Raw genomic sequence first — 22,572 nt, 5'->3', positions numbered from 1 at the left:
GGTAATTGTTCACATAATTGGAGTTTGACAGTTGTCATTATTTTCACTGAGACAATGTTTTTTTAAATTTATTTTAGACCCAAGCTTTTGGAACTAAAATAAGTTAGAAAAAAATTGTATCCTACTGAAAATAACGAAAATTGACAAAAGCTCGATATATAAAGAATGGTACACATTACACGGACAGAAATTTTAAAAGTCCTAAACTGCACAGTACTGAAATTTCAATCTTTCTGCCCTTATAATGTAATACACTATTTAACAATATATATTTTTTAATTAATTATAGTACGTAAAATCATCGAAATTATATTTTTTATTTCTTTAGTATCAAAAACAATTGGAAATTACATTCGATCGAAATAAAATCTTATCGATCTGATGTTGAAAATTAGTAGCCTTACTTAGTTTACTAAAATATTATATATTGTGATCTAAATATTAATAATAGTAGAAAAACATATTTTTATAGAGTATAATAGCTTTACTAGCTTATATTACAGTCAATAGGTAACAAATTGTTATAAATACCTATCAAGTTTAAAACTTATTTTTAAAAAGCGTAGATTATAGGAAATAAAATTATTGTGTAGTAACATAAAAATATTATTGATATAATAACATAATTTAGGGGGAATATTAAGGGGTTTATTGTAATTCTCGCATTTTGAAAGTATGAAAATGCACAATGGTGTCTAAGTGAATAAGGTTCTTAATCACTACTTTATGTACAATTAAAGTTCCCAATGGACAAAAAGAATTTACGTTCAAAGAACCCATTATTTATTTATTTAGAATGTTAATGTGATTTACATGCAACGTTTTAGGAAAGTTCCTCGAACTTAAATTTAAATTAATAAATATCTCAGTGTCAATAGAAATCTAAATTGACATTATTCATTTGTTCTCTAAAAACATTCGTAAACTCCCTCGGACATCAGAATTGTGCTCAAAACCATTTAAAAGTGGGGTTACCATAATGACTACACTTCAATAGAGGGAACTGACAAAAATTATTAAGATTTTACTTGAATAAATTATAAAATAAAAAAACACTTGAAAAAAAAGAGTCGTGGCTTTTCGTATCCCCAGCTGGCACTTAAGAGTATAGTTATTGTTTGACGTTGTCGACAAAGAGCTAAACTCTAATGAAACTGAATCTTGTAGGAACGTTAAATTGGAATGGATACTTTTTGAAAGTTGATTCTTTTTTCGAAATCGCCCATCCCTAATTAAAACAGCTAAAGTAGCTCATCTGGGAGCTGACTTGAAACTTTTGATGCTATGTCTCTATATGTGTATCTCTCCAAGTTCTTTTGTACTTTTTCTGTTTATTTATTTTGTACTTCTATTTTAACTGGTTCTTCGTGAATTTTTATTGTTTTAACGCAAGAAGCTTTCACTTTCACAATCAATTTTTTTTCTTCTTTTGAGCATAAAAACCAAATCATTAACAGCCTCTCTTCTTTCCAAAAGATGCCAAAAAGTTGAATCTTTGGAACGCGTTAATAAAATCTTCTCATCCAATTTGGGAACACATTTTAAATTTCGAAACACTGAAGGTATATTTCTGTAAGCTATGGTATATCCAACGACTAAAGATCTTTGGATATACAATCCTAAAGGTATTGCTAAAACTCTTTCATAATTGTTTACAAATTGGTATTTACCCAGGTGTAAAGTAAAGCAGTCAGTAATCGACAACCCTACAACAGATACTAAATAAATGTCTAAACCGTATGAGGTAGAAACTATTTGTTTGGTCATAAACAATCCTTGTTACACTTATGGTACAACATCCCACACAGCACCGAAAGTTTTTCTAAAAGTTGAAATTAACCTGACAGCAACCCATGGAATCTTTACCTGACTTTTTCAGTTTTTGTCGCGAAAAATATAGCGTAGTTATATGCGTTAGTTTTGTTGGACCCACATGGTAAATACATACATACGAACACCAAATTCTCTATGGTCATTTTCTGATTCCTTATCGTTCCAAACAATACAAAATATTTTAGTTTTTCAGTTTTAAAAAAGATACAGACAAAAGTCTGATTATAATTATATAAATTTACAATATTGATATACAATAAACATGAAACAGGGAAGTATCAATGATCTGTAACTAAGTTACAATGGCATTACATAATGGTGCTAGAACAGTTACTTTAAATTATTAGGTTACAACTGTAGTGTATTTGTTATAGAATTAGTGTATGAAAAAACAGTTTTTAATAAAATTTTATATATATACTTACTATAGAATTAATGTGTAACATACGTTTTAGTACGCATTAGTTGTAAACGTTATAACGTAAAATAACGCTATGCTATAACAATGTTACAATCATTTTATATGATCTTCCTTTTAACTCAAAATTATAGAATTTTTAAACTTAACAAATGTTCGTAGCTGTCCCATACCGTGATGAAAATTGAATTTGAATAATAATAATAATAATAATTTTTGAATACTCTACAAGTCTATAACGTAATATGATATATATTTATATTGTTTTATAAAAATTATATAACCATTACATATTCGTGCCAACCAAGAAGTTTTTTTAAAAATTTGTTTTTCAATCTCAATTCTCTTTGAAAACTGAAAGAGTAGACCTCAATATCCACTAAAATGTAATTATATTTTAAAGTCTAATCAATTATGGTTCCAATACTTATTTTGAATTCGAGACAAAACTGTTGGATATTCGGTAACTATCTTTCAACATAAATCACTCTGCCGAAATTGATTTGAAATCTACCCTGTCTTTATTCCATGAAGGATTTACTACAAGAGATCAATGTATTGAATTGCGAAGCGAATATTTTTGAGTCTGATGTGTATAGTAGTTCACTTACTTTTCATATGGCATATATGTATCTCGACTGTAAGTTCTTCGAAAGTGACTGCTACCATGAAAGTTTGTGTTTTGTTCAATTTCTCCTAAAACTTTGAAAGACAAATGAAAAATAAATTCAGTAAACTTATTTTACATATAGGTAGGGTAGAGTGAGGTAAAAGTTAATTATGTAAATACGATGCTATTTTTCTCTTGAAACCCGTACCCTGTAAAAATTAATTGGGTAATTCGCATAGCACTGGGAGTGTCAATCTGTCAATACGAAATTCGCGAAATACCGCACTGGGCGTCGTGGTGAATACGCAAATCCAAAAATCCCAGTGCAGCACAAGTTTTAAACTTTAACCCGACGAGAATGTAGCTGCGCGTATGTCATACTAATTGTAAGACACTTACTTAAAAGTAATTAATTCCTAAAATTAACACTATAGCGTTTTCGCGCTTTGAGTACCTGAAGTTATGGGTGCATAAAAGGTTTATGGTGTCAGTGTATTTCAAATTGTCCTTTCAATTACATGGACGTAAAATTTGTACACACACTTAGAATGATTGAAGGTGAATTCTAATAGCTTATAACCTCCATTATTATTAAAACTGTCGCTTGTATTAAGTTTTCTGCTTATAACCGAAAATTATACCCTAAAGGTATAAAAACTTCGAATTTGACATTCGTTTTTAATTATCTCTTTAAGTGATCTGTTCGATTCTTGGAAAACGACGGACAGTTTTGTTTTCCCTCCGTCTTACTCAGATGGAGGGACTTTTTCCGCTTTTGCTTTGTCTTTCCTTTGGGCCGGAACCACCTGAAGAGAAAATTTTTGAAGAGAATCGCTAACACACTCAATTTAATGTTGTTATATATTTATATACCTATATTCGCTGACATCCCCAATTCTGAAATATTTATATAAGCTGACAACCCCCTATTGTAAATGCTGGATCCGCTTCTGGAAACAGTTACTGTAAATGGGGTATAATATTGTGTGAGTTAGAATATAGAAAAACGTAGTATACTCATAACATTAAACAAGGCTCGCGTAGCTAGAATTCTACATTTTAGCGGAATCGTGAGTCGCTGCAAATGTCGTATCCTCATCATTCCATCTAGTCAATGCATTCCCCTGTTGTGATGTCATGAGGGGAAAGCATTGGGTAGATGGAATGGTAGGGGTACGACATTCGCTGCGACTCACGATTCTGCTTTCATGTAGAACCCCAGTGAAAAGTCGACGCGAAGGCAGATCTACCATGTGACCCATAACGCGCCTTTTGCTTCCTACTATCCAGCGACTCGCTAGAAGCTGGTTGTTACCAGTACTGTCTTAAATACAAGCTAAGCGAGTGTCCTCCCCGTCGAGGAAGAGGAAGAGTACCTCAATTCACTTTCCTGCTGACGATGATGGTATTCCTGATTTAAGGAGCTTCTCTGCTCGGAAAATTAAAAACTCACCATCACAGAGAAATCTTGCAACTATTCCTAGGTACGAGATTCTATGTGTCATCCTAGGAAAGTAGGGGCTTTTAATACCTAAATTAATGTATATGATTCCCGCGCGACCAGTCTTGAATTCGTCGAAGTATATCTCAGGAATTTAAGACTGGAAGACATTCTCTTTGTTCACTGGGTGCCTTTGGGATTAAATAGAATGAAATTCAGCTAGTTTTAAAAGATAGTTGACAGCATCGTTTATTACAGGGTTCTTCCTCGATAAAAGTAAACATTAAAGTACCCTGAACTGAACATATCAGTATTCTAATTTTAGAGGTAAATCAAGTTAGCTGCGAGAATATAATTTTCATATTGGGGTAGTAAATTTGTGATCTTGTAAAAATTAAAGTTCCCTCTTAATTGCAAGGTTACTGAGGTGGCGTAGAATAAACCTAAGCAGCACTTGAACCATGGGGTCGACGAATTATGTTGTTAACCCCACGATTTTTCAATCTATCAAAAACCTCACGAAATTGTTTAGTAACTGACACTCAGGTCATGCGCTCTTGTCATACGCAATTAATTACAAGTTAGTGAACTACTACGTACACTCAGATACTTTAATGCTGTCCTTCCGGTTTGGCGGAATTTTGAGAAATCATGTCATTTCTATCAAATATTCTTAGTTCGTGACATACGAATGTATTCATATACATATCATAAACTAGAAACATTTTGACAGAAATCCTTTTATCAGTCCAGAGTAAAACGATTTGCAGTAAAAGTTATTATGCACAGTATCATGGAATTATTCCAAATATTTCTTTGCAATATTGTTGCCACATGTTGTGCTATTGGGATAAACAAATTTCAAAAAATATAGTTGTTTAAAAAAATAAATTAGAATTGTATGTATTATGGTGCAATCAATTATTTATCTAAAGTAATAATTAAAAGCCACAGTTTAAATGAAAAATATTCCAAAAGCTTAATAACTGCAATAATTCTTGTTCTAACGATAATATATATATTAGACTAGACGAACTAGTCGTTATTAGTAGATTAGTATAAATTAATTTACTTGTAGATGTGTAGTTTAATAGAGTAGTAAGTAGTAAAATGTAGCGGCGTGTGTGTTTGGGACAGGTTCATCACGGCGTTCCCACATGGCATAAATCTGGATATGGATCTACGAACGTTACGTGCAATACGCGTGTTGCGACCGCTCAAACTAGTCTCCGGCATACCGAGTGAGTAAAATTCCATTTATTATTAATTATCAAAAAGAAGATCAATGAAAAGAGGCAAACTAAAGGTATATTTACAAAAAATGCAAACACAAGTTTTCTTGTGTAACAAGCACATATAAAGCATTTTTTTATTTTACACGCCATATATAGTAACTAAAAACTCTCAGAGCACTTGAACTCACAACAATATTCACAGTATTCAAAAAATATCATTACGATCATTACTAAAACATTAAGATATTGCTGGAAGTTTAATTGCTGTATGAGAAATTGTAATGCAAATTATTTGCAAAAAACAAATTAATAAGCAAAAGCGTAACAGATTTTAAAGAATCGATTTGAAAAGTGTTATTTTTACACATAACGCCATTTTAATATTACATCACAGGAAATATCCATCCTGAATCGAGAATTTTTTGTTTCAACATCAGCCATTAACGGAAACATTAATAATAATTATTAATTTAATTAGGAACACAAATTCAGAAAAGCTATTCGTTCAGAGTAATTTCAGTTTCTAATTCTAATAAAAATAAATATCGTTAAATCCTACTAACCAATTATTAAAATTACATTTGACATTGTGATCCCTAGTTAAAATTTCAGACAGATTTCTAATCAGTTTGATGACTAATGGCGGATTAGTCCGAAACAATGCAGTTTAAGGTCAAGTTTTTGTCACCTATTATTCCGGTTAAGGCACAAATCGATACTATTTGTGAATAGCTAGTGAATCCAAAACTAGACTGGTCTGATCCAGAGTAATTCCGATTGTGTGCAAATAGTGAATGTTAAATTAGTCTGTTCAAGACAGCAAATAATCCATTTTCTGTAGTAGTTAATTAAAAACTATTTCTTAATAGTCTTAGTTTATTGTCAGGTTTTCTCATCCGGAATAAGTCGCTCTCTTCGTGCCGCTAAAGAGCGAACCTTTTAAACGTCGCTGCGCGATCGCGATTCCAACTCCTCAGTTCGTTGCCTAACATGCTTCGAGGAGCTTCTCGGGAAGGGAGGCTACGAACTCACTCCCTATGCCTCAATACTTTCATTCCAGGTGAACGATATCGTTGAAGCAAGGATCGTACACCTGGCTGTAGGATCTACTGCGTCCGGTGGACACCTTCTCCCGGTCTTAGCAATTTTTCTATACCCAAAGACTCTTACACCAAAGACTAAGCCACGGAGATGAGTTCTTATCTCAGGATGCTACCTGGATAAGAAAACTATATTTGAGTTTTGGTTCTGTCTTAATGAAGTCAGATTCAGTTCCTCAGAGTGCACGTCTTGGTCGCGTCAGTCACGATAGATCATGGGATGAATTCTAGACTATAGTTCCGTAAAATAGGAAACCGACAATGCACCAGATTCAGACGGAAATAAATGAAAACGTTAACTGCATAGAGTCGCAATAGATAGGTGGTGATGAACAACGGATCATCCACTGTTAATTACTCGCGTTTCTGATTACTTTACTGTTATTAATTAGTTAGTTTGCAAATGTTAAGTTACTCATGTTTCAGATACATACCCGACTGCTATTAGAGCATGCATTCGAGCGTCGGGCGATATTTAGGATTGGAAGGCTCAGTTATTGTTGATTTTTTTTCTTTTTTTGTATTCGGATTGTTGCAGAAAGGTTTCATGCGGATCCATTTCGAACTTTTTTCGTACAATTTACAAATTTAAGCAAAATAATTTCTCTTAAATTAGAACGAACTTAGTCTGAAATTTTTACCAGTGGCACAGAACAAATTACATATAACTACATATACCTTGCTATTTCATTTCATTGAGATATAAAATTTATTATTCGCAATTTATGTTCTAGAATAATTTATTTATGGTACGAATGAAACAAGCAATTAGTAAAGAGTATTGTATTTTGTGAATAATATATTTAGTTGTTAACACATTTTATTGACTTTACTCCCTTAACTTATTTTATCCTTTCTTTTTTTATTTCCAAAAATAATTCAACAACAAGTTCTTTTCCAACTATATACTCTCACCTAATTAATTCTCTATAAATAATTAATTAGGGGGAATATTGTATGTACCTCAATTTTCTAAGTCCGAAGGGCAAACGTTTCTGTTAGAATAAGGAGCAAACTTTGATAATTTAAATTCTTTAAATTATTATTTTATTTTCTATTTCTAACAATATAATAATTATTTCATATTCTTCACTTTGAAATCGATTCAATTTAATAATTTTAGAAGCTTTTCAATATTAGAGACAAATGCTTACTGCACCGTAGAATCAGCAGATAGACCTTTTGCATGTAGTGTAATAAAAAAATGTCTGTAGATTGAAATCAAACAAAAGAATAATTAAATTTTCTTTTTTAAAACAGGTCTGCAGGTTGTACTCAAATCCATCATCAAGGCAATGGCACCTTTGTTACAAATTGGATTGTTGGTTCTTTTCGCCATTGTGATATTCGCCATCATCGGCCTCGAGTTTTATTCAGGAACGCTGCACAAAACGTGCTATAGTATAGAAAATATCCGTAAGTATTGCTTTACTATCAAACACAATATTAGTCGTAGAAATTTGAGTAATTGTTAGAGTATCATAAAGATTTGATTTGTTATTCCATAAGGTTTACAATTAATGATGGTCCAGCCGTCAATTGTGAACGAAACTTTAGCGCCGTGATTAACATTAAAAGCACAATTTAAATTTGTCGTATTGGGGTACCCTAGTTAACACTTAAGATATGAGAAAAATTAGTTGCTTCTTCAAGGGTTAAATATGCTCTTTTTGAATTCTATTAATTGTTGAATTTTATTTTACAGAACAAATTGTAAAAGAAGGTGACCTGCCGAACCCGTGCAATACTGACGAACCCAGTTTGGCGCCGTTAGGTGCTCACGTGTGCAACCTCAGTACTTCGCTTTGTGCAGACCGCTGGGAGGGACCAAACAACGGCATTACTAGTTTTGACAACATTGGATTTGCTATGCTCACCGTCTTCCAGTGTATCACTATGGAGGGTTGGACTGCCATATTATACTGGGTAATGCAAGATATATGTTCCTCAGTGTTAATCTCTTTACTTCCAAGGTATAGTTTTATGGAAGAATGCTTGGAAAAACATCAATTGTACATTCTAAATTTATTGGAAAATTATTTAACATTTATTCAAATTTTAAAATTTTATTTCCATAATTTAATAATTATTTCACTTATCCTCCAATTTGACTGTTTATGTGTCATTAACTAACTTAAAAATTTTAAGGTTAAAAAATATTTTTAAAAAACAATTTTGAATTGCAGTTTAATTGTATTTTAGCCTTTTAATAACTGATTTTCAAGAATTTTAATTTATAATTGCTTCTAAAATTCGTACTCTTGTGTACTTTTAATAGAAGGTGGGCGATTTTGAAAATTCAATTGAGCTGCGTAATTACAAGCGAGGAAAGTCAACAAATTCACAAACCGACAAATAATATCGTTAATAAAAATTGCAAAATTCAAGGGAAAAAATTGAACGACACTTTTTTAAATTTTTCTGGGGTCGCTTAATACAAATTTAAAGTTATAGATTTTGATTATAGTTTAAAAATTAAAAATGGCGGAACCAAAATGGTGGATAATTTTTAAAACTCTTTAAAATCGCTCAAAAATGGTTGCTCGAGGGTTTTCGGGGTCCGGTCGCTGATAACAAATATGATCTTAGTTTTTAAAAATTCAAAATGGCGGATCCAATATGGCGGACACTTTTTTCAGAAATTTATCGGATTTGATTGAAACTTGTTACTTGGGGAGTTTTCTGGGTCGCTGATTACAAATATGTCCTTAGTTTTTAAAAATTCAAAATGGCGCATCTAATACGGCGATTTTTTTAAAATTAATGACAGTTTGATATTTTAAAAAACGTCTTTGCCCCACTCTGCCCTAAACCAAGTTTACTTTACTTACGTTACAGTAACTTTTCTTGAATTACAGTCATTGGTACTATAAGTTATTAGTAAACAAATTTGAAATAATTCTTAATACTTAAAATTTTTTAAGTATTCCTAAACAGCATATTTGTCCATAATATTACACATTGATTACGTTCGTTTTAAGGTAATATTGCGTGGTAATATTGTTACAAAATTGCATGGCAATTTTTTGAAACTTCATTCATGTCTTTTTTTAGTATTATAATTTATAATCTTTCATTACTTTAAGGGAATGCGTCGCGTGATAAAACATTACATTTTTTTTATAGTCTTAACTTTATTATTTATGCAACACGTGGCTGATATAAATTAATAAAAAATAAAGCAATACTTCCTAATATTGCTTTAATATTTCGGAACAGTATTACTTTAATATTGTTTTGCAAAATTTGCAATCCGGACATAATCAATATTGTGTCAATATTTAGAGGTACTATTGTGGTCAGATTTTGTGTTCCTTTGATGTTTTCATAAATTAAAGAAAATTAAGATTCTCAGAAGAAAAGCGAAATCATTCAAAATGGAACCGGATAAATTTTGTGGAATATCATAATTTCCTTCTGAAAGTGTCAATATAATTCCATTCCTATAATTGTTGTGATATATTTTTTCTAACACTGTTCATTGTATTTTTTTACTTTGTGTGCTCTTTATGTATATTGATTTATATTCCAGTACTACCTATATTTAATTCTTAACTTGTTGTGCAAGCATGATTAAAAAATTAGCCAATAATAATACAAAGTTAAAATTTGTGATATTATTAAATGCTAACACTGATGTATATATTCACCTTGCTCAGTATAACACTGTCAGTTTCAGCTATATAAGTGTTGAATCATTGTCTTCATTTCATTTTTTAAATCAAAATCCTTCAATCTTCCTCTTACTAATCGTAAAATGTCTAACAATATTAGAAAATACTGAATAAGTATAAAGTTAACTTTCGTCAATATTGCAAACAGCAAATTAAGTTACTTTATCTTTTCAATAGTTTCTGAAAAATAATGTATAAAGAACAGTGCCTAATCTTATCTAATTACCTAACAAAATTATACTCTACTCGAATATTCTCAAAAATCAGCAAATAAAATTCTCACTATTAGTAGCACATAAATTTCAATTTTCATGTATATAAGGAGGGATTAAAAGATTTTGATTATTCAACTGCCAAAAACTTTCATTTCTAATTTTTATATTTGACGCTTTACGTTAAAAGTGATTATAGCTGCAAAAAATTGATTCATTAGTTTTTTCACTTCATTACCCAAAAGAGTTCAAAGGTATTTCTTCAAAAATTAATAACATTCTACTAAATTTCGAATAAACATTCCTATTTATACATTTTTCATGAAATTTGTTGACTTTATCAAGAAAAAAATTTTAAAAAAGAATTGAAACTTATTAGACAATATAAAACTTTAATTAGTAATAAAATTGAATACTAAAATATTACATTTACCTATTAATTTCTGGTTTTCAAAAAATTATCAAGTAACTTTTAGGAAACAAAACCGGATTACCTATCAATCTATCCCAGGTAGATTCTAGATTAGTTGAGAACTTAGTTAAGTTTTTAACTTTCTTATGAACTCAACTTGTGATATACATCCTGAAAAATTCTCCTATCGCAGTTAAAGTCTCTTTTAACATAAAGTGTCACTATTATTCAAATAGTTTATAAAGAATTTTGTACATTTTTTAGGTAAAAAATCAAATTTTGTTTCTTTATATTATTTGATAGAAAAAGATGTCAAAAATTTGCATTTAAAATATTAAATGGATTTAAAGTTTTCCATTGTTGTTATATGCGTTTCTTTATGTATATATGTAAATCATTCTTATTCAAGAAAATGTTTCTTTTTTTTTAAATATTAAGTACCTATAAAACAAAGAATTTTCACGTTATTTACAGTTTTCATTTTTTAATTTCGTAATCTAAAATCTTAAAACGCTTGAGTAAGAAATGCAAGCAATAAACTTTCAAATTAAAATTTAAAGCATTCAAATTATTTTTCTTAAAATAAAAGCTTTCATAAATTTATTCTATATGCAAATTTCTAATAAATAATTTGTATTACAACTTGCCTTATCCTTATTTGCCTAAAAAATTTACAACATCTTTTAAGCTATATAAACTTTCTTATAATAAAGAAAGTTAATTTCTATTAAATTAACTTTTTTCTGTTTAAGTGTTTTTTAAATGTCGTTGGACAATTTCATCTAATTTTTGCTTAACTGGTGTTCATGCCTACGTGTGATGTGCATTATTTGTAAAAAAATATAAATTAAATTTCACCAACTAATCAATTTTACAGACAAATGACGCTCTTGGTAGCACTTTCAACTGGATTTACTTTATTCCTTTGATCGTCATTGGATCTTTCTTCATGCTGAATTTAGTTCTTGGTGTTTTGAGTGGGTAAGTTTCTCTCTTATTTTCTGACATTGAATTTTACCATCACTACGAATCCCAGGGTACAGGAAAAAGGAAAAAAAAAATTTTTTTACTAGTCTAATTTCTAAAAAGAAGAATTTTTCACCTTTTATACCCTACAAGTTAATCCGTGGGAAATTTTTTCATGGGTTCAATCAGTTCCTGATTGAAATATATAAACTTTAATCAGGGCAAGTTGAAGATGAAACGCACAGCCCAATAGGGTTTAATTCAGGTCTATAAAGGGCACTGACATGACCCAGAAGGTGATTTTTTCTTTAAATTAAAATTAAAGGACCGCAAATAAAATGTACAATATTAGAAATATTGTTACAATTTTTGCTATCATTTCTAACATTAAAAAATTTATAAAGTAACCTAGAAAAGTCCTGGTTGTAGTTCATAAGGTTATCCAACCAAATGCTTTCTTTGCTCATCCAGAAATCATTCTTCTATCGATGGTAATGGATGATATGGAATCTTTTGGTTCCTAAAATAAATTTTGCTGCAGATTATGAATTATATTATGAATTAATAAATTAGTCTGATATGGAACTTTGCTGACCCCAATTTTAGTCATTAATAAACTAATTAATAAATTGACTAACTGTAATTAAAGTGACAAAATTCTTACCTGAAGATCTAACTTTAACCTCATTGTATTTATACATAAAAAATTGCAAATTCGTTTAAAATAAAAATATACTTCTTTGCAAAAATGATAGCTAACTTATGTCTTTAAAAGAATATTATATGAAAACATGGATTAGAAACTTTTTATTTTGGTAGGGAATTTTCTAATGAAAGAACGCGCGTTGAAAGGCGAGCTGAATTTCACAAACAGAAAAGAAAACATCTCTTCACGACTGCATTCAGTTCATACTTAAAGTGGATTACTCAAGCAGGTTAAAAATCTTCTTGATAAATCCATCTAGTAGATTTTGATAATGCTAAATATTAACTAAATTGTAAAAAAATGTTTCTGTCGGATTAACGAACTCTATATTATTGTTAAAATTAGTTTGGAATAAAGTGTTTATCAAGCAAACTAATTTCAAATTAGTACGAATAATGTCTTGCTTTGAGTCGGTATAGTGTTCGCTATTTGACAAGAGTTGTAGTAATGTGTAAATCAAACTATTACTTATGCTTTTTTAAGGCCCTCATAATAATCGCCTATTGTCAAATGGATGATTCTCCACGTAGAAGACGGTTAAGTTATTACAATTACTGAAATTTATTTGCATACTGATTTCTTAAAAAACACGATGAATATTAAATTTTACGCTACGCGAAGAATCATCTATGTATTGTAGTTTGTTTAAAGAAATATTGTTTTTGAATTAAAATTTTTTATTTTATTATTCATAAGGTTATTCATAAGGTCCTACCAACGTCTGTGTGACTTTTAAAGAAGGTTTAATTTAAATTCACACGGAAAATGTGATAGTAGGAAGTAAGCTAAAAATTCAAAGCTAGAAATGATAGTAGAAGTTTATAAAATATGTAATTTTTGTGAACCTCTTAAGCAATAATTTCCTAATTACTGGTAATCATGCTATGACCCTATTTTAATGTCGCTTGTAGAGAGTTTGCAAAGGAGAGAGAAAAAGTGGAAAATCGTCAAACATTTTTGAAGTTACGAAGGCAACAACAACTAGAACGAGAACTCAATGGCTATGTTGAATGGATTTGTAAAGCAGGTTAGAGAAGCTGCTCGAAAATAATGCTTTTACTTATTCCCTTTTTCATTATAGCTCCTATCCTAAAAAGGATATCCTAAAAAACAAATAAGTGTCTCTCAAAATAATTTGACTAGATTATAAATTATACTAATTCTTTGAAACTCAGCCTACATTGAAGTTAAAAATTTTTGTTTTATCCTCGCATTTTGATCTCTTGTTTTTTTCTACAGAATATAGCATCTCTTTTAAAAGCGAAAAAAATTCAAAATTTTAAAACATTTTGGATCCAATTTTAATTTTCAAACAATGTTATTAAATTAGAAGCAATAAATTTAAAAAAATTCTCTTTCTAACTGTTTTTAAATTGTAAAAATAATGATTATTTGAGAGATGCTGTATATAGATGAATAAAGATAAATATGAATTTTAGTGTAAGTTGTGTATGTGTAAAATAATTTAAAGACTAAGCAATTATGAAATGTTTTATAGAGGAAGTTATTCTCGCCGAAGAAAGAACAACAGAAGAGGAAAAAATGCACATAATAGAAGGTATTATAAAAAATCCTATTATTTATTAAAAAGATTGCACCATGCAGCTGATAATCAGAAATTAATTATCGTTTGTAGCGCTGAAATTTGTCTTAAAAATTAATATGACACCATACAAATTTTCGATGATAAATAAATAAAAAATATTTTGGAACGGTACTATCTTCAAATTTAAAACTAAAGTTGTCAGTGTATCATACGCAACAAACGTTTAACAAAAAATTGTAATTTTATCCTAATTTTGTGCAATCGGCTGTATAATGTTATTGCTAATTGGAATTTCACGACTGACCCTGTATTTTATATATATATATATATATAATTTTTATCTGTAATTTCAAAGTTTTTAATATATTTATTATTATTTTAGCCAGGAGAAGAAATGCTGCGAAAAGAAGAAAACTTAAAAATCTTGGAAAGAGCAAAAGCACAGATACGGAAGAAGAAGATGGTGACGATGATCCAGAAGATGGTAAAGTATATTTTTTATTCAATTGTTCAAATGTAGTAAATGTTATTCCAAATTTTATGTCTAAAATAAAGTTATTGTTCAAAATTCTGATAATATTTCAAATTCAAGTAGAAATATCTCTAGATCATTATAGATAAAAATTGTTACTTAATAAATCGGAATGTAGTCTGACTTTGAATGAAGGTTGCAGTCTCTGATATACTGTTTGTATCATTACATTCATTCCATAAACTGTAACAATTTTATAATATCAATATATTTTATTACAGGATTTACGAGAACTTCCTATCTGAAGTCAAAAGTGAAAAATAAAGGTGCCTGTTTGGAATTCTGGCGAGCTGAGAAAAGATTTAGGTTTTGGATAAGACATACAGTTAAAACCCAGGGGTTCTACTGGTTTGTCATTGTATTAGTCTTTTTCAATACAGCATGTGTAGCAGTCGAACATTACGATCAGCCTGAATGGCTTACTGATTTTCTATGTAAGTCTTGGATCCAAATTTCTTTATACTATGTTAAACCCTCTTTGGAATTACATTACATTTATTGTTTCAGATATTGCGGAGTTTGTATTCCTAGGCCTTTTCATGTTTGAAATGTTCGTCAAAATGTACGCACTCGGGCCACGCAATTATTTCGAGTCGAGCTTCAACCGATTTGACTGCGTTGTCATTTCGGGATCCATATTTGAGGTGATATGGTCTGCTGTAAAATCTGGCTCGTTCGGTTTCTCCGTCCTTCGTGCCCTTCGACTCCTAAGAATATTTAAAGTAACTAAGTACTGGGCCAGCCTTAGGAACCTTGTGATTTCACTGCTCAATTCAATGCGCAGCATTTTGTCTCTCCTCTTTCTGCTCTTCCTATTTATTCTCATATTCGCCCTTCTTGGTATGCAGCTTTTTGGTGGACAATTCAACTTCGATAGTGGAACGCCGCCTACGAATTTCAACACTTTCCCCATTGCACTACTCACTGTCTTCCAAGTACGTATTCAAAATCAAAATTCTCTAGCAACATTTACCAAAATTGTTACTAAGTCTAATGCGGTGTACGAAAAATTCAAAATGAATCGAATTCGATTAAAATGCATTCTTTCTGGGTTTTTGGGGTTTGTGGATTACGAATCTGTGACAGTTTGGTAAAATTAGATTGTAGGTTCAAAGAATTGAAATAAATTCATCTAATATATAAAATTAACGTTCTATTTACTTGGCAGATTTTGACTGGTGAAGACTGGAATGAAGTTATGTATCAAGGCATTCAATCTCAAGGTGGTCATAAAAAGGGAATGATATATTCTCTTTATTTTATCATTCTGGTGCTTTTTGGTAACTATACCCTGCTAAATGTATTTTTGGCTATCGCTGTTGACAATTTAGCCAACGCGCAAGAATTAACTGCTGCTGAAGAAGAACAAGAGGAAGAAGACAAGGAGAAACAGAAACAAGAACTTGAAAAGGAAATGGAGGCTCTACAAATGCCAGGAGACGGAACTAACCCAAAAGTCGAAATCTCTCCACCCAGTCCGTCGCAAAACTTGTAAGTTTTGTTTTATTATAATCGTCACGTTTTTCAAATATTTTTAACAAGGGTGATTCTATAGAAGAATAAAATATGTGTTAACTTTTTATCTACTTTGTGGTAAAATTGAAACAGTTTATTCATTTAATTATTCGTAATAAACGGGACAAGCCCTTTCGTATACATACCCATGAATTTCAATTTTTTAGCAAAATGTTATGATCCAACCCTAGTTAGAAGGGGGTCATATCTTCTAGTACCAACTGGAAAGTCAATTTGACTTTGTTTTTGAGAATTACCCTTATTAACTGTACAGTAAAGTGTGTTTTCTGATTAAAAACATAACATTCTATTTTTGTTTGCTTAACAGTAAAAGTGGAAATACTGGTAAACAAATTTCCGAAGAAAAAAAACAAAATGACGACGATGATACGGGACCAAAACCAATGCTGCCATATTCGTCTATGTTTATATTGTCTCCTACAAACCCGTAAGTAAATTTATTATTTATTGTTAAATTTTATTAATGTTCATGTAATAAAAATATAAAAATAGTACTGCCTGTAAAACTGACACAGAACAAAGTTCGACAAGACTATGTGGTTGTTGACAACTTGCAAATATAATTCTTTATTTTTCTGTTTTTTAAAATGAAATGTTATAAAATTACATTTGTAATGTAATTAATAATTACATTGGGTTACAAAAAAATGTTTATGTCATGTTTCTTTAAAAACTGTTGTGTTTAATGAAAGTTTAGATGTCTCTAAACAAGAATATTCAATGTTTCAATAAAAATCTGGGGATTCTAAGAAAAGTAAAACTTAGGAGGGTTGACTTCAATATACATGTGAAACGGTTCAAGAGAATAATAAATTTTTCATTTATGTTTCAGCGTAAGAAGAGGAGCACATTGGGTAGTAAATCTGAGATACTTTGACTTCTTTATTATGGTCGTGATTACGCTTTCGAGTATGGCGTTGGCTGCCGAAGATCCAGTAGATGACGACTCTCAGAGGAATACAATACTCAATTACTTTGATTACGCTTTTACTGGAGTTTTCACGATAGAGATGATCCTTAAGGTTATCGATTTAGGAGTAATTCTTCATCCAGGGTCGTACCTACGAGAGTTTTGGAACGTCATGGATGCAATTGTTGTTATATGCGCGGCGGTGTCTTTCGCGTTTGACATGACTGGTAGTTCAGCGGGTCAAAATCTATCGACTATAAAATCATTGCGTGTGCTTCGAGTACTAAGACCTCTTAAAACTATAAAACGAGTGCCGAAACTTAAAGCTGTGTTCGATTGTGTGGTAAATAGTTTAAAAAATGTCATTAACATTCTCATAGTGTACATATTATTTCAATTCATCTTTGCTGTGATCGCAGTGCAGCTATTTAACGGAAAATTCTTTTACTGTACAGACGAAAGTAAATACACAAAGGCGGAATGTCAGTAAGTATAATTAAAACACTTTTTATTTTTAAGTATGTATATTAACAGTTCAAAACTGGCTCACTCTAAACATAGACGCAGCAATGAGAACGCATAAAAATTATTCATAAAAATGTCAATGCGATGTACTCAGGCATGAATATCCTGCGCGACTGACCACAGTACCCTATCCCCAGATCTCGAACCTGTATTAATCGATGTACCTAATACAATGTTGCCAACAACATAAGTGTAGTTTATAACAAGTATTTTTTTAGAGAAAGAAATTACTGAACATTTATTAATATTTAGAAAAATTTTATTTTGAGAAAACCAATCTTGCAGAGAATCTAAGTCAGATTGAAGATCAATGTGATCTGTATTTGAGTTAATAGTTTTATAAATCTTTAAATCATCTGCAAAGAGAAAGAATTTACAAGATTTGAAAATATACTTATGTCATTTATGAATAAAATAAACAAGAGGACCCAGGTTCGATACCTTTTAGACCATCATCTGGACCCTTCACTCTAAAATTAACTTTTAAAGCGTTTGAAGTTTTTTTTATTATTGTTTTGATTTTTGAAAGCCATGGTATTTAGAGAAAAACCCGTATGTTAGAGATTCTGGTCCGGTCACAGGCGAGTCCACTGTCCTAGAGGTGCGATAACTCTCATACCTCCCTAAGTTTAAGTATGAGAGCTTTTCGACTTTGACGAGGATAATGTCAATTCCTCGTCGGATACACTAGGGCATCATCCTAACACCCTAATGTCTCAATAGATAAATTTTAATTTCAGCATTCAGGCTACTAAAACTTTGCAGTTCCTGCTGCATTACTGTTTACCAACAAACTTTTCAAACATTTTGGAATTCATCAACTCTAAAAATTAGTGGATATCAAGTTTCATAACATTCTAAAAAAACTTATGGTATATCACTGGCTAGAAAACCCATTAGACGGGTGGTCCAGGCAAATGCGAGTACTCCTAATTTCAAGTCGTTCTGTGGATGCAATATTTAATAAGTTTAGATTTTAAGGTAAAATCTGACATGTTTTTTGAAGATAGAAAAAATCCTGACCTGATGGAGGAAATCTGACATCGGGTTCGTGTTCAGAGCACCAAAATTCATGAGATAGGGTACTGTGCTCTGCCGTGCATGATACTTTTTTGTGGGGCTTTGTAATCATTACATTCATCATAGCCATCAGGCATGCAGTCATAATACTATATACTATCATTAATGTCAAGAATTCTGCTATACATCCTTTATGGGATCCTAATTATGAATAATTATAATAATTAATTTTAAAATTATTAAAACTCTCGCACATCAGTGTCTCTCTTCATCCTATTTTTCACTATTTCACAATCAGTAAACATTAAATGTCGGATCCTAGATAATGGCCGAAAGAATTCATAATTATTGTGACAAATAATGTTGTCGATTTTGACAATGAGCCATCGAATTATAAGTATTATAAAAATATTATAGGAGAAACGCCCTTAGACTTTGAACATGGTAAACGATTTAGTATTCTTTACCAACCCAAAAATCTTATATAGTTTTGTAGCTATTCATAGTTTAGAACTGGCCAACGATTTTCGCACGAATCATTTGTATCTGGATAAAGGCGTTTCTCGTACAATATTCTCGATTATACATATGGGCAACAAATTGGACTCAACCTAAATTCATTTTAGTTGAATCAATGATTGTTATATGGAATTAAGAAAACATTTTTCTTTACCTTTTTTTCTGAGAATGTTAATAAATTCTTTGTTTTTATAGGGGTCAATTCTTTGTATTCGAAGATGATCGAATGATTCCTGAAGCAAAAGACCGAGAATGGCTTACACAAAGTTTTCATTACGATAATGTTATGGCAGCGATGTTGACATTATTTGCTGTACAAACAGGGGAGGGCTGGCCCCAAATCCTGCAAAATTCAATGGCTGCAACGTACGAAGATCGAGGTCCTATCCAAAATTTTCGAATAGAAATGTCTATATTCTACATTGTATATTTTGTTGTATTTCCATTCTTCTTCGTCAACATCTTCGTGGCCTTGATCATCATCACTTTCCAGGAACAGGGTGAAGCAGAATTACAGGATGGAGAAATTGATAAAAATCAGGTAAACATTTTTTTTATTCGTAATAAATAAAATAATTGTGCCTTCGAACATAAAATAAAAAAAATTTGCTAAAAGTAAAAAATTAAGAATGAACTATTTTTAAAAAGTAAATTACTTTACTAGCATGGCAGCAAAATGTTCAATAGTAGGTTAAAAGTTGATTCTCAAGAAAAAAATTTAATGTCACTGATTTTTTACAGAAATCCTGCATAGATTTTACAATACAAGCCCGTCCACTGGAGAGGTACATGCCTAAAGAGCGTAACAGTATGAAGTATAAAATATGGAGGATAGTAATGTCTACCCCTTTTGAGTACTTCATCATGATTTTGATTGTACTAAATACATTATTACTTATGATGAAGGTAAGCATTGCATTATACATTTATTATAATAAAATTTTTTATATTAATGTCTAAAAACGGAAAAAAAGTATACAGATGTATACTAAATAATTTCAAATTCGTTAAATTCTTTTATACAAATCAAATAATATGGCACAAATAATTATTTAACAGATTTCAATAATATCTTTTGAGACACGTAATAAACATAATTTCTTTTAAATTTCAAGTTTATTTGCAATAGAAGAATTTCTGTTTAAAAATAGTTAATAAAACTTTTCAACAATCTATTTCTACTTTAATATATATATAATTCTAAAAATATTTCGGTCCTAGCAAATATTTCCTATAAAATTAGAAATATAATTAATGAAAAAATAAGATACGTATATTAATAGCATTTTCTAGAATTTGTAGAAATATCAATTAGTTTTGAAAACTTTGTAGAATTTGAATCTAAGTAGTTTGTTATTTATATTTACAATTATACTATAGTATTTACAAATTTTCTAAAAAATCTATCTAGAGCTTTTCTGTTGTATACAACATTTAATGTAGATAGCTATCTTCCTATATAGTCAACTGTGTTTTAACTATCAGCAAACAAGTGAAAATTTCAACAATTCTTGCAAAATCGAAATAAAAGAAATTTTCTTAGGAATGTTTTTCAATTTTGAAAAAAACAGTACTATAAAATACTTTATAATTAATTATCAAATTACTGTTGACAATTGTTAATTTAAATTTATTATAAAAAAGCTTATATTCCATTTGCTATAATGAATTAAAATAATTTTATTGGTTACATCCGATTACCGAAAAAGAGATTTACAATTTATTATAAAAGTTATAATTTTGTACAACAGAGAAATGGTTACTATGATACTAATTATGCTTTGAGATACTAAGGTTGGTGCATCAAGAGTGCATCAACAGCGTACTATGTGAATTTCCTTACGAGTTATACATGTGTAAATTATAAAGCCTAACTACAAATCGCTTCTGCATATTTTTTAAAATTAAGTTTGAAAAGCTTTGATAATTTCTCTTGTCATTATCTTTTGGGTCTTATACGATTCAGAATAAATTATGCTGTTTTAAATGACTATTAAGTTATCCTTTTATGCAAATCAGTTTGTTAACCCTCTGCTGTTGCTGACGACCATTATCGTCAATAATCATCAGATGTAACGTCTGGTGGGTACTATGGGAGTTACGTTTTATGACGATAAAGTGAAGATAAATTAGTATCAGCAGAGGGTTAATTTGCGAAAAAATTATACCTGCTAAAAGCTCAAATAAATCATATATCACAATTTTAGTTTCTACATTTTTCACGTTAAAAAATATTTTCTAATCATAAAAAGGGGCTGATAATCCTTCTGGGAATTAATTCTAATAATTATTAATGTTAGTCTACATAAAAATGAATAATTTAGTTACGGTTGGAAGTACAGAAGTTGTTTAATGTTTAAATAATTTATGAGTTCCCTTTCCTAGCCATAGTTAACGAGTTAAATATATATCTATATTATGTAGCAACATCATTACAAAATTTTATCTAATGTACAATCATTATTTTGCAGAAATTAAAATATTTCTATTTCTGTTAAATGTGGGTGCCAATTCTACTCTTTATTTTTAAATATCAAGGTTTTTGTATAATGTTGCTGTAGTTAAAATTCAGTATTTCAATTTAATTTGCCTTTAAAAATCTTCTCATCTATTTTCAAGTTTTACTTTTAGCTTGCACGATTATTACTCACTTATTAAATATTCTATCTAAAATAAAATTTACTTTAAACATTTATAATAATTAGTATGTATTGATTTAAGCAATATTGTACGGCAAACTATTTGCCAGTAGGTAAGGTTGTTATCTGATGCTTAAATAAGAGAACAAGATGAATATATTTTAATCCCAGAAATGAGTTAGCAATGGAAGAAACTTTTTAGAGTTGAATTAATGCTCTCGATGCAATAAATTTCCCACACCTTCACCTAGTTTAGCTGTAAAGTTGTTTTTTACTATAATCTTCTTTTTGTTTCTGTTAAATTACTTCTGATGTAGTTAATAGTCAGGCTTATAAAATTTTGGGATTGTTTTCGATGGGGCTATTTTGTGCACCAAATAGATATTTTTTGACTCAATGATTTATTAAAATTCATAATTAAAAGAAAACGAAAATGATGTTGGGATATCCATTCGAAGGTGTCCTATGATTTTGGGCAATAAAAACAAATTTTTTGTCTGAATTACAGTCATTAAAAGTCGAGCACAAAATAGCAAAAATATACAAAAATATTTTGTGTATCAAACTTTGTTTTTTTTTAATATTGCGTAAAAAATTTTTTGATCGTTTCTGCTTTATTAAATCTTTTTTTTAGATTTTATTAAATGAAAAAAAGAAAGAGCTGGTAAAATTTGTTTTGGTAGATATTATACAACAAAATGTAATAACTCGTTTTCGCTCTTAATGATTTTAATTTTT

The 22,572-nt window shown here is 30.1% G+C and overlaps 1 protein-coding gene across 24 annotated transcripts in view; it reads left to right on the top strand.

Moving 5' to 3' along the window:
• Positions 1-22,572, top strand: part of LOC122499867 (voltage-dependent calcium channel type A subunit alpha-1) — a 112,901-nt gene that overhangs the window by 34,257 nt on the left and 56,072 nt on the right. For 22 of the 24 annotated variants that reach the window (XM_043608412.1, XM_043608411.1, XM_043608425.1 and 19 more), the window contains 14 exons: positions 5,440-5,543; positions 7,898-8,053; positions 8,343-8,563; positions 11,813-11,916; positions 13,519-13,634; positions 14,106-14,165; positions 14,536-14,637; positions 14,907-15,119; positions 15,193-15,620; positions 15,854-16,176; positions 16,529-16,648; positions 17,054-17,617; positions 19,391-19,736; positions 19,937-20,101. In XM_043608412.1, coding sequence (XP_043464347.1) covers positions 5,440-5,543; positions 7,898-8,053; positions 8,343-8,563; positions 11,813-11,916; positions 13,519-13,634; positions 14,106-14,165; positions 14,536-14,637; positions 14,907-15,119; positions 15,193-15,620; positions 15,854-16,176; positions 16,529-16,648; positions 17,054-17,617; positions 19,391-19,736; positions 19,937-20,101 — 3,022 coding nt within the window. The remainder of the gene's footprint in view (positions 1-5,439; positions 5,544-7,897; positions 8,054-8,342; positions 8,564-11,812; positions 11,917-13,518; positions 13,635-14,105; positions 14,166-14,535; positions 14,638-14,906; positions 15,120-15,192; positions 15,621-15,853; positions 16,177-16,528; positions 16,649-17,053; positions 17,618-19,390; positions 19,737-19,936; positions 20,102-22,572) is intronic. The other 2 variants (XM_043608414.1, XM_043608434.1) reach the window with 1 other exon arrangement.

This window comes from Leptopilina heterotoma, unplaced genomic scaffold, assembly GCF_015476425.1.
Source record: "Leptopilina heterotoma isolate Lh14 unplaced genomic scaffold, ASM1547642v1 Lhet_177, whole genome shotgun sequence".
NCBI classification, from domain to species: domain Eukaryota; kingdom Metazoa; phylum Arthropoda; class Insecta; order Hymenoptera; family Figitidae; genus Leptopilina; species Leptopilina heterotoma.
Note: the sequence above shows the minus strand (reverse complement) of the source record. Positions and strands in the feature narration are given on the sequence as shown.